General features: G+C 41.2%; 1 protein-coding gene across 4 annotated transcripts in view; it reads left to right on the top strand.

Annotated features, from left to right (window-relative positions):
* ak8 (adenylate kinase 8) overlaps positions 1-16,533 on the top strand; it is an 82,680-nt gene that overhangs the window by 48,440 nt on the left and 17,707 nt on the right. For 3 of the 4 annotated variants that reach the window (XM_014174826.1, XM_014174825.1, XM_014174829.3), the window contains 3 exons: positions 5,629-5,760; positions 6,532-6,621; positions 9,115-9,256. In XM_014174826.1, the coding sequence (XP_014030301.1) occupies positions 5,629-5,760; positions 6,532-6,621; positions 9,115-9,256 (364 nt within the window). The remainder of the gene's footprint in view (positions 1-5,628; positions 5,761-6,531; positions 6,622-9,114; positions 9,257-16,533) is intronic. The other variant, XM_014174828.1, reaches the window with a different exon arrangement.

Raw genomic sequence — 16,533 nt, 5'->3', positions numbered from 1 at the left:
AGAGGAGCAGCAGCATAAAAGAGGGGTCTGGGTAGCCCTTTGATTAGCTGTTCAGGAGTCTTATGGCTTGGGGGAAGAAGCTGTTAAGAAGCCTTTTGGACCTAGACTTGGCGCTCCGGTACCGCTTGCCGTGCGGTAGCAGAGAGAACAATCTATGACTAGGGTGGCTGAAGTCTTTGACAATTTTTTGGGCTTTCCTCTGACACTGCCTGATATAGAGGTCCTGGATGGCAGGAAGCTTGGCCCCAGTGACGTACTGGGCCGTACGCACTACCCTCTGTAGTGCCTTGCGGTCGGAGGCAGAGCAGTTGCCATACCAAGCAGTGATGCAACCAGTCAGGATGCTCTCGATGGTGCAGCTGTAGAACCTTTTGAGGATCTATGGACCCAAATCTTTTCAGTCTCCTGAGGGGGAATAGGCTTTGTCGTGCCCTCTTCACGACTGTCTTAGTGTGTTTGGACCATGATAGTTTGTTGATGATGTTGACACCAAGGAACTTGAAGCCTTCAACCTGTTCCACTACAGCCCCATCAATGAGAATGGGGGCGTGCTCAGTCCTCTTTTTCTTGTAGTCCACAATCATCTCCTTTGTCTTGATCACATTGAGGGAGAGGTTGTTGTCCTGGCACCACACAGAGAGGTCTCTGACCTCCCTATACGCTGTATTGTCGTTGTCAGTGATCAGGCCTACCACTGTTGTGTCATCGGCAAACTTGATGATGGTGTTAGAGTGGTGCCTGGCCATGCAGTCATGAGTGAATAGGGAGTACAGGAGGGGACTGAGCACGCACCCCTGAGGGGCCCCTGTGTTGAGGATCAGTATGGTGGATGTGTTGTTTCCTACCCTTACCACCTAGGGGCGGCCCGTCAGGAAGTCCAGGATCCAGTTTGCAGAGGGAGGTGTTTAGTCCCAGGGTCCTTAGCTTAGTGATGAGCTTTGAGGGCACTATGGTGTTGAACGCTGAGCTGTAGTCAAAGAATAGTATTCTCACATAGGTGTTCCTTTTGTCCAGGTGGGAAAAGGCAGTGTTGAGTGCAATAGAGATTGCATCATCTGTTGGGGGTGGTATGCAAATTGGAGTGGGTCTAGGGTTTCTGGGATAATGGTGTTGATGTGAGCCATGACCAACCTTTCAAAGGATTTCATGGCTACAGACGTGAGTGCACTATGTAGTGTATATATATATATATATATATATATTTTTTTTTTTTTTTTTGCATATTGGAGGCTTAGAGTGATTAGTTCCAATTAGCTTGTTGTTAATTGCAGCGTGTTTAAACACAAGGCCTATCATATTGACGAACAGTATTGTTGTGGTTCGACCCAAATGTAAACAGCTGTTCGCTTCCTCTTGAGTGTCACACATCAAACAAATACTCCCCTGGAACCAGGGGAGGGAGGGAGGGAGCGAGCGTTAGAGAGAGAGAGACTCAATTTATTGATCACCTCCTTTAAATTCAGATTAGCCCGCTGGCTCGCTCTTTATTACTCCATGGGAGAGAACAGGGCTTTAAACAATCCCCAGCCAGCCCCAATGCACTGGGATACCCTCTGCGTGTTAACAACTGGCTTATGAGATCATACATGACAGTGCAAGTAAGCTAACAGAGTTATTGTAAAGCACAAGAGATTTAGTTATTTGTATTTTTAATGGTTTAGTGTTATTTTTGCATTGGGGAAATAATATTTTGAGGTAATGTTAGTTTGACTTTGCCAATGTTAGTTAGATAGGTTTAGATATATTTGATGTTTATAGTGTAAATTATGTCATACCTTTTTGTATTGCTATGTGCACAAGTGATCCCTCTTCATAAAGACATAACCAAGATCATACTTTGGGAATTAGATGTAACTTATAACTATCTTTGCAGATTCATTCTTGGATGCCATTATAAGACACGTCTTTGCAAAATGTATGAATCACTATATTGGCTGTCACTCCCAAACAGAAGACAACTCCATTGGTAACAATTTATTTTTTAAATGTATCAACTTAAATGTCCCTGTATATAACTATACAAGACTCACAGTACTCCTTTCGATAACAGCAGCAATTACATATTCCAAGTGTACATCGTGAAGTTGGATTAAGATCTTTCAGATACAAAGGCCCAATTGACTGCAATAATTTACTTATAGAAATCAGGGCATTAAAATCAGTGGATTTAAGAAAGCACTTTTTCGTCATGAGATATTTGTAAATATGTATGTACAGTGTGGTCTGAAATGATTGACACCCTTTATGAAGATGAGCAATAATGACTTTATAAAATAAATAATTCAAATACTGAGCTATATTGTATGCCTATAAAATGGGGAATTCTATTATTTTATAGTAATACAATTGCTCAGAGAAAGAGATTTTGTTTAACAAGTAATGTATTTTTCTCAAAGGTAGGGGTCACAAGATTCTTATAAATAAAGTAGTTCAAATATGTATTAGTTTAGTATTTGGTTCCCATATTCCTAGCATACAATGACTACATCAAGATTGTGACTCTATAAACTTGTTGTTTGCATTTGCAGTTTGTTTTGGTTGTGTTTCAGATTATTTTATGCACAATAGAAATTCATGGTAAATAATGTATTATGTTTTTTTGGGGGGGGGAGTCACTTTTATTGTAAATAAGAATAGAATATGTTTCTAAACATGATCATACCCCCAAGATATGCTGACCTCCCCTGTTATTGGTAATGGTGGGAGGTTAACATGTCTTTTGGGTATGATGTTTGACCCTCTGTAACTTTCTCACTCATCATTATTCATGGTTCATTCAGGATTATCCGTAATCATGGTAGCATCCACATTAATTTAAGTGTTTAGGAACATATTCTGTTCTTATTTATAACAAAAGTGACTCCAAAATGACTCAATACATTATTTACCATAAATGTATATTGGGCACAAAATAATATGAAACACAACCAAAACAAACTGTAAATGCATCCTACAATTTTTTAGAGTCACAAGCTTGATGTAGTCATTGCATGCTAGGAATATGAGACCAAATACTAAACTTTTGACTACTTTATTTATTTATAACAATCTTTAGGGGTGTCAATACTTTTGACCCGTACCTTTGTGGGAAAAAAGTATTACTTGTTAAACAAAATCTCTTTCTCTGAGCAATTGTATTAGTATAAAATAATAGAATTCACCCTTTTTTTGTTGCATGCAATATAGCTCAGTATTTGAATTTCATAGGGTGTTAATCATTTCGGACCCCACTGTATTTTATTAGTGGTATTAGTAGTTGTAGCAGATGTTTTATTAGTTGTAGGCCTATTAGTAGTTGTACAACAACAGTTCTTGCTGTTAATGTACGTTTTTGTTATTTATTATTATTGTTTTATTGTTATTATTATTAGACAGTCGTTTCCATATTATTCTTGTTACTAAGTATTGTCTGTTAATTTGGGGTTTTATTTGGACACTTTTGAAAACAAGATGGTGCATCTCAAGAGATTTCATCCTGCCAATGTTTTAATAAATTAGTGTAAATGAACCCATGTTCCAGCTATTCCTCTATCAAGACAGATAGCCTTTGGGAAAGAAAGTTCTTAGCAATGCTTTTGCTAAAATAACATAATTGAAATTGCAACACACTAGAGACGAACAGAATTTAGCTGTAGTTTATATATTATCAATAGGAATGAACTGATATACTTGTTAACCATCCCTTACAACTTTAACAGTTTCCAAGGTAACATATGCTTACTAGGCTAAATGTAGAACTTAAAATAAAATACTTATGTGAATCCCCTCATTACAGAATCTACCACAAAGGACCAAGCAAACATTTTCAACATCTAGATTTGATTTACATTTGGTTGAGTTGTGAACTAACGTGAATTCAACATGAAAGCAAAAATATATATTTACCATGTCATTGGATTTAGGTTAAAAGTTGGGTGAAAAAACAATGAAATTCCCAAACGTGAAGGACTTTTTTCAAATCCAATCAGTTTTCCACATTGATTCAATGTCATCACATTGCTCTTTCCCACCTGGGCAAAAGTAACACCTATGTGAGAATGCTATTCATTGACTACAGCTCAGCGTTCAACACCATAGTGCCCTCAAAGCTCATCAATAAGCTAAGAACCCTGGGACTAAACACCTCCCTCTGCAACCTGGATCCTGGACTTCCTGACGGGCCGCCCCCAGGTGGTAAGGGTAGGAAACAACACATCCGACACGCTGATCCTCAACACAGGGGCCCCTCAGACTTCCTGCGTGCTCAGTCCCCTCCTGTACTCCCTCTTCGCTTATGACTGCATGGCCAGGCACGACTCCAACACCATCATTTAAGTTTGCCGATGACACAACAGTGGTAGGCCTGATCACTGACAACGACAAGACAGCGTATAGGGAGGTCAGAGACCTCTCTGTGTGGTGCCAGGACAACAACCTCTCCCTCAATGTGATCAAGACAAAGGAGATAATTGTGGACTACAGGAAAAAGAGGATCGAGCACGCCCCCATTCTCATTGATGGGGATGCAGTGGAGCAGGTTGAGAGCTTCAAGTTCCTTGGTGTCCACATCACCAACAAACTAACATGGTCCAAGCACACCTAGACAGTTGTTAAGAGGGCACGACAAAACCTATTCCCCCTCAGGAAACTGAAAAGATTTGGCATGGGTCCTCAGATCCTCAAAAGGTTCTACAGCTGATCCATCGACAGCATCCTGACTGGTTGCATCACTGCCTGGTATGGCAACTGCTCGGCCTCCGACCGCAAGGCACTACAGAGGGTAGTGCGAACTGCCCAGTACATCACTGGGGCCAAGCTTCCTGCCATCCAGGAACTCAAAATCAGGCGGTGTCAGAGGAAGGCCCTAAAAATTGTCAAAGACTCCAGCCACCCTAGTCATAGATTGTTCTCTCTGCTACATCATGGCAAGCGGTACTGGAGCGCCAAGTCTAGGTCCAAAAGGCTTCTAAACAGCTTCTACCCCCAAGCCATAAGACTCCTGAACGTCTAGTTAAATGGCTACCCAGACTAATCGCATTGCCCCCCCTCCCCCTCTTTACACCACTTCTACTCTCTGTTGTCATCTATGCATAGTCATTTTAATAACTCTACCTACATGTACATACTACCTCAACTAACCGGTGCCCCCGCACATTGACTCTGTATCGGTACCCCCCTGTATATAGTCTCACTATTGTTATTTTACTGCTGTTTTTTAATTACTTGTTATTTTCATCTCTTCTTATTATCCATATTTTTTTTGAAACTGCATTATTGGTTAGGGGCTCGTAAGTAAGCATTTCACTGTAAGGTCTACACCTGTTGTATTCGGTGCATGTGACTAATACAATTTGATTTTTTATTTTTTTATTTTATTGGTTGAAATGACGTGGAAACAACGTTGATTCAACAAGTTTTTGCCCAGTGGGTAGGATTCAGTTATCACATTCTTAAAGACGTCCTCCAGATTTTTTTTACTTTTACTGTTGAAAAGCGCTATATCCCAAGTATAAATAGGGCAAAGTACACACACTGAAGGTGTGACATACCTGGACCACCTCTTGAGATCATGTAAATCATGTGTTAAATTAGGTGAAAAGGAGAACTGGATTGCCACTTTAATGCTGTGGTTGTTGTCTCCTCCCACAGTGCTGACATACATTCTCTCGCGGCACTGTTCTGTGGCCCCTCACACCCCCAGGGTCCTCCTCTTTGGGCCCCCTGGCTCAGGCAAGAGTCTGCAGGCGAAACTTATCTCTCAGAAATACAACATTGTCAATCGTAAGTTTTCACCCAGAACAGTCCTTCACTGTCCCTCTCAATGTGTTCCCCATACTATTGCCTTTACCTGGCTCTACAGAATACTCATTGATTGAATTTGTACTATGGTTATGGCGTTAAATTCAAAATTGGTTTTAGAAGTACTTCTTATGATACAACTTTTGAATGTTATTTCGACATAAAGTATATTTTGCCATGTTCTCTAGAGTAGCCACAGAAACTGACAGAATGTGGTTATATTAAGTGCAGTTTTCCTGTTTGAATGCAGTTTATAACAGAATGCGGTAATCGAATATTGACTCCGTTTGCTAACCAGAGAAATGATTTAATGCTGTAGATTTATGGCTGAAGTGCTGGAGTATAGAGCCAAAATTAAAATTGTAGCTTCACCGTCCAAATACAAATGTTGAGGACTGTATGTACAGTATATGATATATATTTGTTTAGACACAAACATGATTCAAATGTTCTGTTTTGACATGGAGTCTTATGTCACTGCCATTTTTTTGCACAGACTTTCATTTTCCATCCTCCATCTCTCCTTGTTTACTGTGTATGGCTTGCATCCCAAATGCAAGCTATTCCTATTTAGTGCACTACTTTTGACCAAGACCGCTCTAGGAAATAGGGTGCTGTTTGGGACGCAGCCTACAGGAGCTGTCATTTTTCCTATTCTGTTTATTCCCTGTCTGAAAGGTTACGTTGTGTATTCTGTTTATTTCAACTTGAATGTCTCCCCTTTCTTGTCCCGACTCTCCGCTTCCCTTGTAGTTTGCTGCGGTGAGCTTCTGGAGGCGGTTTCTGCAGACGTGACCAATATGGGAGAACTCATTAAACCTTACTTGGAATCTGGACAGCAAGGTACACAGCTAGTCATACAAGAGGGTGCACTCATACACACGTGCTCACACACACACCTGCACACACACACCTTTGTGGCCATACAATTTACCTGGTTCCTCCTTCAATTAGTTGCTTTTAGCATCAGAGCCTGCATGTAAACAGTGTTACAGGGGGGAGTAAAAATGGATGTGTCCACAGAGACCCTGTAACCCTGCCCATGCAATAGTAATGAACAGCGCTGGAATGGCTAGAGTCGTTTGGCCAAAATAATTTGATTAGCTCGGGCTCCTCATCATCAGACAATTCTCTGATGTGAATAATAACTAAGGAGACATTCTCTAGTACTACATTTTCAAATAGTTAGAAACAGGTTTTGATCTGGGTTGTGTGTGTCTCATCTTGATTGGAAAAAGATACATATTTCAGTCAGTTTTTTTTATTTAATTGTTTTGCTACTTTGGAATAACATCCTGTGGAAAATAATATTAGACATGATATAAGGTGTTTGCCATTTAGCTGGGGCTACTGCTCCACTCTAGAGAGTGCATGTAGCTGCCAAAGTGTGCCAATCACTGCAGTGCCCAGGGCTTGTGTCTGGGCCACTCGCCTTGAGCAACTTTTTATTAATTGAATAAACATCCCCCGGGGAGTGGGCTCCATGCAGATGTGTATCGAGATTGTGCCTCCAATGCATACTGAGGTCAAGTCTAATGAGGGCCTTGGCTTGCAAACTTATCCCTTGCGCGTGCACACACACACACACACACACACAAACACACATTTGCACATACACATGCATAGGCTACACATACACAAACACACACACACACACACACACACACACACACACACACACACACACACCACACACACACACACACACACACAGGCTAAATCTGGGTCTGGGAAAATGACCCATAGAGTCCATTTGCAACTATTTACGTCCAGAAGAACCACTGCTGGCCACAGTGGGAACCAACTCACATTCTTATTGTTACCAATGTACATATTGGAGTGGAGAATATGCATGGGATATGTTCATTGTTGTGTTCAACTTCTTGTATTTTGTTGAACTGGGCTTTATGTTATCCATTGAGAGAAGGCGGCTTTTGCCATTTGAAGACATCTCTTTCTCCCTAACCCTCCCTACATCACTCTCCCTGTCTGTGACAGTGAGGATTGCAGGGAAAGGAGCTTGCTTAAATAATTTAGAAGTTGATTAATAGACTCACTGGGGTATAATTAGGGTAGGGAGAGATTGTGGCTAGTGTAACCAGTCCAGTGCTTTAGAGATTTGGAGAGCCACATTAAGGAAGTAGATAATAGGAAATAGTGTTATGGAGGAGTGGAAGGAAAGGAGGGAGTGGAAACGAAGGGAGAAGAAGAAACCTTTTCAGGCTGCCTGATGTTTGAAGATCGTTCTGTAGGAGGGAGAAGCTCAGATTGTTTGTTGTGGAAATTGGACATTTCAATCCATCAACTTACATTTTTCCCAGGCTTCATGGTCCCTTTGGGTTTTGCTATTATTTTTTCTCAAAGAATATAATTATATTTGTATTACCTACCCCCTTTTCATTTTCTGCTATTTTCTCTCTACCTTTCGCACATACTTTCCTTCTCCCACCACCACCCACTGTTTTTCTTCTCTTGTTAAAAGCCACTTATTCACCTTACTTTTGGAATGTCATCATCAACATAAACAATTCACTTATGCTGCCTGTCATGCTGCAGCTAGCTGATTTCAGAGTGAAAGGTGTGTGGAGTGTCTTCAAGAAATGTAAACATGAATTTGTCTGATTCCAACTTCATTATTTTGTAGCTGGATTCATTCCTCCTTGATTTAGAAGAAAATGCATGTAGTGATAAAATCCTGTCTCTGAAGATATAGCCTACACTTAATAGGCATGTTTATTTTTGGAAACAGAGATTTCTGGCTCAAGGTGCAATAAGTGTGGTGGAAAAAACAAGACCAAATAGAAAGTACAGAGGGGGATAAATTATACCAGACAAGTTAACATAAAGGTTGATACCCATTTGAGGGGAAGGGGGGGGGGGGGATTTGCACCACAAGCCTTGTCAGAAAGGAAGAGCACATGTATAAGGATCCTCTGGACCCAATCTGCTGATATGATCATAATGCCAGGAATTAGACTTATCAATGAAATGTTCTATTTCTAAATGAAAAGATGATTAAAGAGTAGGCTCTAGTGTTGATTCAGGAAATTCCTGAAGAATCCACAAAAACAAAAGTAATGAGAGAAATATGTTCATTGTGAATACGTCCGTTTACCATGTGTAAACTATGGAATGTGACTGAACACAAATTGATAGATGCAGTATAAGCAATGGTTCTATCACATCTTCCACCAATCCAGGCATGTCAGAACAGGAATCTATATGTCAGATGTCTGATCAGGAAGGATGCATTCTTAAAGTCTTCTTAAGAATTATGAAAGAACAAGACCAGAGTCTCTAAGGGAGTGTGTTATGTGTGTCCCTGTGTTTCCTTAGTGCCTGATAGTATGGTGCTGCAGATCCTGACGGAGCGTCTCAGCAGGCTGGACTGTACCACACGGGGCTGGGTGCTGCATGGCTTCCCCAGAGACCTGGAGCAGGCAGAGAAACTCCAGGAGTCCAACTTCATCCCCAGCAGGTAGGCCTATTTTACCTCTAGCTCTGGTCCAGGGCGTTAATGCTCGTTCCTCTACTAACGATTCTAGTTGCATAGGCCACACGATGGAACCCGAGCTAATTTACCTCTAGGTCCCCAAACCTTTTATAGTCCCCTACCCCTTCAAACATTCAACCTCCAGCTGTGTACCCCCTCTAGCACCAGGGTCAGCGCACTCTCAAATGTTGTTTTTTACTATCATTAAAAGCCTGCCACACCCACACTATAAGAATGAGTGTGAGTTTTTGTCACAACCCAGCTCGTGGGAAGTGACAAATTGCTCTTATAGGACCAGGGCACAAATAATAATAATCAATCATTTTTATAATTTAGCCATCTTACATATAAAACTTTATTTGTTCATCTAAAATTGTGAATAACTCACCACAGGTTAATGAGAAGGGTATACTTGAAAGGATGCACATAACTCTGCAATTTTGGAAGGTATTGGAGAGAGTCTCCGTCTTCAATCATTTTCCACACAGTCTGTGCCTGTATTTAGTTTTCATGCTAGTGAGGCCGAGAATCCACTCTCACATAGGTACGTGGTTGCAAAGGGCATCAGTGTCTTAACAGCGCGGTTTGCCAAGGCAGGATACTCTGAGCGCAGCCCAATCCAGAAATCTGGCAGTGGCTTCTGATTAAATTCAATTTTCACAGAACCGCTTGTTGCAATTTCGATGAGGCTCTCTTGTTCAGATATCGGTAAGTGGACTGGAGGCAGGGCATGAAAGGGATAATGAATCCAGTTGATTCTGTCATCCGTTTTGGAAAGTACCTACGTAATTGCGCACCCAACTCACTCAGGTGCTTCGCTATATCACATTTGACATTGTCCGTAAGCTTGAGTTCATTTGAACACAAAAAATCATACAATGATGATAAGACCTGTATGTTGTCTTTGTTAATGCAGACAGAGAAGAGCTCCAACTTCTTAATCATAGCCTCAATTTTGTCCCGCACATTGAGTATAGTTGCGAAGAGTCCTTGTAATCCTAGAATCAGATCATTCAGGTGAGAAAAAACATCACCCAGATAGGCCAGTCGTGTGAGAAACTCGTCATCATGCAAGCGGTCAGACAAGTGAAAATTATGGTCAGTAAAGAAAACTTTAAGCTCGTGTCTCAATTTAAAAAAACCTGTCAATACTTTGCCTCTTGATAACCAGCGGACTTCTGTATGTTGTAAAAGTGTTACATGGTCGCTGCCCATACCATAGCATAGTGCAGAAAATACACGAGAGTTCAGGGGCCTTGCTTTAACAAAGTTAACCATTTTCACTGTCGTGTCTAAAATGTCTTTCAAGCGGTCAGGCATTCCTTTGGCAGCAAAAGCCTCTCGGTGGATGCTGCAGTGCACCCAAGTGGCGTCGGGAGCAACTGCTTGCACGCGTGTTACTACTCCACTATGTCTCACTGTCATGGCTTTTGCTCCATCAGTACAGATACCAACACATCTTGACCACCAAAGTCTATTTGATGTCACAAAGCTGTCCAGTACTTAAAAAATATCCCCTCCTGTTGTCCTGGTTTCCAGTGGTTTGTAGAAGAGTATGTCTTCCTTTATTGACCCCCCATAGACGTAACAGACATATAATAGGATCTGTGCCATGCCTGCCACATATGTTGACTCATCCAGCTGTAACGCATAGAATTCACTGGCTTGTATGCGAAGCAGTAATTGTTGAAACAAAACATGCCAATTTGAAAATAAGCCACGGCAGTTTTTTGAGTGAGAATTAAGATGACTTTCGAGTAGTAAGACATGTATAAAAGCAACAGATAACATTAAAAGAAGGGGCTAGAAGCGTCGTATATGGTGAGTTACCGAGTGGCCAGGACAGGCAAGCCCCATACTATTGTGGAGGACTTAGGTCCAACGTCCCTGTCTGTCGTTCGGTGCTTTTCCGCATAAGGGGGCAGCAGCTCTTCGGCTGCATCAGATTCACAACTGTCAGTGTCCATGCTAGCTGGGCTTAGAATTACTGATGTTAGCATTGGATGTGCTTGTGAAAGCAGAACAACTTGTGTCGTCGACAGGTGCAGGTATAGTACTGCTGTTAGTAGCAGTACTACCAGTAGAGCTGGTATGTGTCTCTATGGACGCGGGCCTTACTTCTTATTAACCATTCATCCATTTACAAGCAAACGGAATGAGCAGCAGCTACGTTTGGCTACATACGGACCGTTAGTGGATTTCCCGCGAGAGAGTAATGGTTAATGTGATTGGATGTTAATTATTTGACTAGGCTACCTGCATTTGACTGAACACTAGATGGTTTAATTTTATTTTTGGCAGTGAAATGAGGCTACTCAGGCGAGAAAAAAACCTCACCCAAATGTATAGCCCCATTGGAAAATATAAATGGACTGTTTGAAAATGTGAAGATTTACTTTTTCCTTTTTTATATATAGATATTTTTAAAATATTTTTTATTTGAATCACATTTTTATTTGGCATACCCCTGACGACATTGGCTGTGTCATCTAGGGCAGGTTTTCCAATCAGCCTATATCTTAGACCTGGACTGACTTAGCAGTCACTCACACTCCAATATAGGGTTGTGAGTATTTGTGTAGCACCAGCTGTCAGTTGGCAATAGTGCCCTATGAGTGTGGTAATGTGAAACTACTGTAGTAGCTCAGTAATGTCTCCTGCTTCTCCATTCTGTGTTAAGAGATTAGTTTATATAGTTATTAGGTTCCAGTTTAATTCATGTTTTGGTTCAAAACCACTTCACTTCACTACGTGACAGTCAGGCTACATTTAGGGCTCCCGACTGGTGCAGCGATCTAAGAGGCGTCACTACGGTCCCTGGTTCGAATCCAGGCTGCATCACATCCGGCCGTGATTGGGCGGCGCACATTTGACCCAGCGTCGTCCGGATTTGGCCGGGGTAAGCCGTCATTATATATATATAAGAATTTGTTCTTAACTGACTTGCCTAGTTAAATAAAGGTTAAATAAAAAATGTATACAATTAAATCAATTACATGTTTGCCTGGTGGAACCAGCCTGTTAACTGCGTTCACCATAATTTTTTACTGAAATAGAATGGTGAATGCATGTCACAGTTGTCGTAAGGATTAGACCAAAACGCAGCGGGAATGTGTATACTCATCTTCTTTTTAATTGGCAGAAAGAAGGAAAAACCATAACAAAAACACACGTATACAAAAATAACAACGTTAACAGTCTTGTCAGGCACACAGCTAAACAAGAAACAACTACCCACAAAATCCCATAGAAAACAAACCCCTCTTAAATAGGACCTTCAATTAGAAGCAACGAGGAGCAGCTGCTTCCAATTAAAGGTCAACCCCATTAACTAAACATAGAAATAGAAAGACTAGAACGAACATAGAAATATACTAGCATTAACCACAAACCCCGAAACACATAAAACAAACACCCCTCTTACATAAGAACATAGCCCAACAAACCCCGAAACACTCTAAACAAACACCCCCTGCCACGTCTTGATCAAACTACAATAACAAATAACCCCTTTACTGGTCAGGACGTGACAATGCAGTGCCCTTACAAAGATGTATCCGGCTACAAAATATTTAATTTGGAATCAGACAAATTCATGTTTATATTTCTTGAAGACACTCCACACACATTCCACTCTGAAATCAGCTAGCTGCAGCATGACAGACAGCGTAAGTGAATTGTTTTTGTTGATGATGGCATTACAAAAGTAAGGTGAAGCAGTGTCTTTTAACAAGAGAAGAAAAAACAGTGGGTGGAGGTGGGAGTAGAAAAGTGTGTGTGAAATTTAGAGAGAAAGAAGCAGAAAATGAAAAGGGGGAGGTAATAAAAAATTACCTACCAAATTGTCGGAAATTATAAGCAGAAACATATCTACATTAAGCACCCAAAAAATATCCTGCACTCCCTGTCAAAAAAATCGTTCCACCTTCTCTGACTGTAGCCTTCACCGAATTTTTGTGAGATAGGGTCCGGTGTGGGCCTCCAGATTTGCACTTTATCACAGAGTCAGGAGGTTGCAGATGGGTTATTAGCAATTGTGAACGGGTGTGTGTGAACAAACAGCGTCAAGAATCAATGGGTACATATTAATTCATAGGTCCAAAAATGGATGTAGCAACTAAGGATTGCCCCTTTAATAAATCCTGTTAAACTCTGAGTGGTTTAAGGATTGCCCCCCCCCACACACACACAACCTACCGGTTTCGTTTTGGTTGTTGGTCAGTAACTGTTTGTTCGTTCCCCTTTCTGTTTGAGTGACGCTGGGGAACGTAACAAAACCAAGAAAACCAGTGGTGTAAAGCTGGCCGCCATTTGACTCTGGAACAGTGAAAACGCGTTCTGTAGAGCGATGAATCACCCTTCACCATCTGGCAGTCCGACGGACCAATCTGGGTTTGGCGGATGCCAGGAGAATGCTACCTGCCCAAATGCAGTGCCAACTGTAAAGTTTGGTGGAGGAGGAATAATGTTCTGGGGCAGTTTCTCATGGTTTGAGCTAGGCCCCTTAGTTCCAGTGAATGGAAATCTACAACATACAATGACATGTTATATGATTCTGTGCTTTCAACTTTTTGGCCACAATTTAGGAAAGGCCCTTTCCTGTTTCAGCATGACAATGCCCCTGTGCTCAAACGAGGTCCATACAGAAATGATTTGTCGAGATTGGTGTGGAAGAACTTAACTGGCCTGCACGATTACAGCCTCGAGTCTTCTTGAGTATGATGACAAGCTTGGCACACCTGTATTTGGGTAGAGTGCTGCAGAGATGGTTGTCCTTCTGGAAGGTTCTCCCATCTCCACAGAGGAACTCTGGAGCTCTGTCAGAGTGACCATCAGGTTCTTGGTCATTCCCCGACTAAGGCCCTTCTCCCCCGATTGCTCAGTTTGTCCGGGCGACCACTTCTAGGGAGAATCTTGGTGGATCCAAACATCTTCCATTTAAGAATGATGGAGGCCACCGTGTCCTTGGGGACCTTCAGTGCTGCAGAAATGTCTTGGTACCCTTCCCCAGATCTGTGCCTCGACACAATCCTGTCTCGGAACTCTACGGACAATTCCTTCAACATCATGGCTTGGTTTTTGCTCTGACATGCACTGCCAACTCTGGGACTTTATAAAGACAGCTGTGCGTCTTTCCAAATCATGTCCAATCAATTGAATTTACCACCGGTGGACTCCAATCAAGTTGCAGAAACATCTCAAGGTTGATAAATGTAAACAGGATGCATCTGAGTTCAATTTCGAGTCTCATAGCAAAGGGTCTGAATACTTGAGTAAATAAGGTATCCGTTTTTTTAGCTTTATCATTATGGGGCATTGCGTGTATTCAAAACATATTGAATACATTTTATAATAAGGCTGTAATGTAGCAAAATGTGGAAAATTAAAGGGTTCTGAATACTTTCCGAATGCACTGTTCGTACCTCTGGACGCAGATCACCCGCCACAGAGACTCCGGTTACTCCATCCGACCCCCTCGGATCTGATGGCACTCTCTGGCTGCGTACCAAATGGCACCATATTCCCATAATATACAGTGCACTCCTTTTGTAGGCAAAAGTAGTGCAATAAATAGGGAATAGGGTGTCATTTGGAATGCCAACTCTCTCTGTGGGTAGTGTGGGTATGTACCAAGTGGAAATGAAATTAGGTCATTAAGGGTGTAAAGGTTTTGCTAGTGGCGTATTGTGGACTGGCCCAGTTGAGGGCTCTCAGGTCAGTGCTCCGTTGGTAGCTTGGTCCTAAACCTGTTTGTGCTATCATGTTAACTCCTTGTCATTCATCATGACAATTCTAGGCTATTCTTCACTCATTGTCATGACACTTCGACTATTCCTCCACCCAGGCTATTCGGTTGACACAGAGACAGGGATGGTCATAATTCCTCCAGGGTGTACTCCTCTTTATCTAACCGTGCCAGAAACAGAGGAACTATGCTGTTGGAAATGCTGTGGAATTGAATCCTTATTGTTGCCTGTACAAGTGTACAGATCCTTTCTGTGTCCACAAAGGATTCTATATCATTCCTTCCCCAGTGTAATCAAACATGAATCATGTTTATCTTCATTGTGTACACACAAATTGTGTTCCTTCTCACTGGGCAGAAACTGATTGAACTACCTTTGTTTCTGATATTTCAACAAAAAAATTATATGTGATGACATTGAATTGTTAAAAAGGAAAATGCTATTGCAGCCTCTTTGCACTAAGGAATTGAGAACAAAAGCTCAAGAGAAGTTTAAAGTGTTTCATACCAAGGATACAGTCAGCTGAGTGCATGCATTTAAAAAGTTCACAACACCTTTTATACTCTTCCCTCCTTTTGATCACCCCCCTCTTGGAGGTATCACTTCCCCAGCTATACATTTTATGACCCCAATGAGTTTCCCTCCTTTCCCTGTGGAATGTCCATGGTCCTCTCTTTGTTTAGCCAGATGTCAGAATCACAACCCTTCCATCTTCTGTTCTGGGCCTGACCATGCTCTCTGATCCTAGGCAATTTCCTCTTATCTGATTAGGTCAACATTTCTAAATTAGCATACACACAGTTTCATGGCCTAAACTCCATTAATGCTCACAGTAATCATTCACTAAACAGGATACAAGCCTCGTTATAGCCTCATTATTGTTATTCTTATTGTGTTACTTTTTATTTTAGTCTACTTGGTAAATATTTTCTTAACTTTTCTTGAACTGCACTGTTAGTTAAGGGCTTGTAGGTAAGCATTTCACAGTAAAGTCTACACTTGTATTCGGCGCATGTGACAAATAAAGTTTGATTTGATACAAACAAACTACAGTTTAACCAGAAACATGTTACAATTTGACAGAATCAATGTGGAAAACTGATTACATTTGCAAAAAGTCATCAACTTAAGGGAATTTTGGTGAATTTTCTGGTTGATTTCGCATTGCATTCACATTAGTTGACAACTCAACCAAGTGTAAATCTAAAATTGTGGGTTATGCTTCATTGTCAACATTTAATCTTGAGACACATTGGCCCTCCACCACAACTTCAATTTGTTGTTATTGACTGAAAATCTATAGAACTAGCTGCCTCTGACTTTTTATAAAAATAAGGTTTATAAAATGTTAACAGTATTGAAGATTGACCCGGTGTTATAGTTAGGCTTTTCTTATTTTTATTGAAGGATGCAAAGAAATTCTCTTGGAGAATCACAAGAGAGCCATCTACATTTACAATACAAGCTCCATTCCATGTGTTGACCTCAACTGGACATCTACCTCGTCTCCAACAT

Source organism: Salmo salar, chromosome 26 (assembly GCF_965601325.2).
Source record: "Salmo salar chromosome 26, fSalSal1, whole genome shotgun sequence".
In the NCBI taxonomy this organism is placed as follows: Eukaryota; Metazoa; Chordata; class Actinopteri; order Salmoniformes; family Salmonidae; genus Salmo; species Salmo salar.
This window is presented reverse-complemented; position numbering and strand designations above follow the sequence as displayed.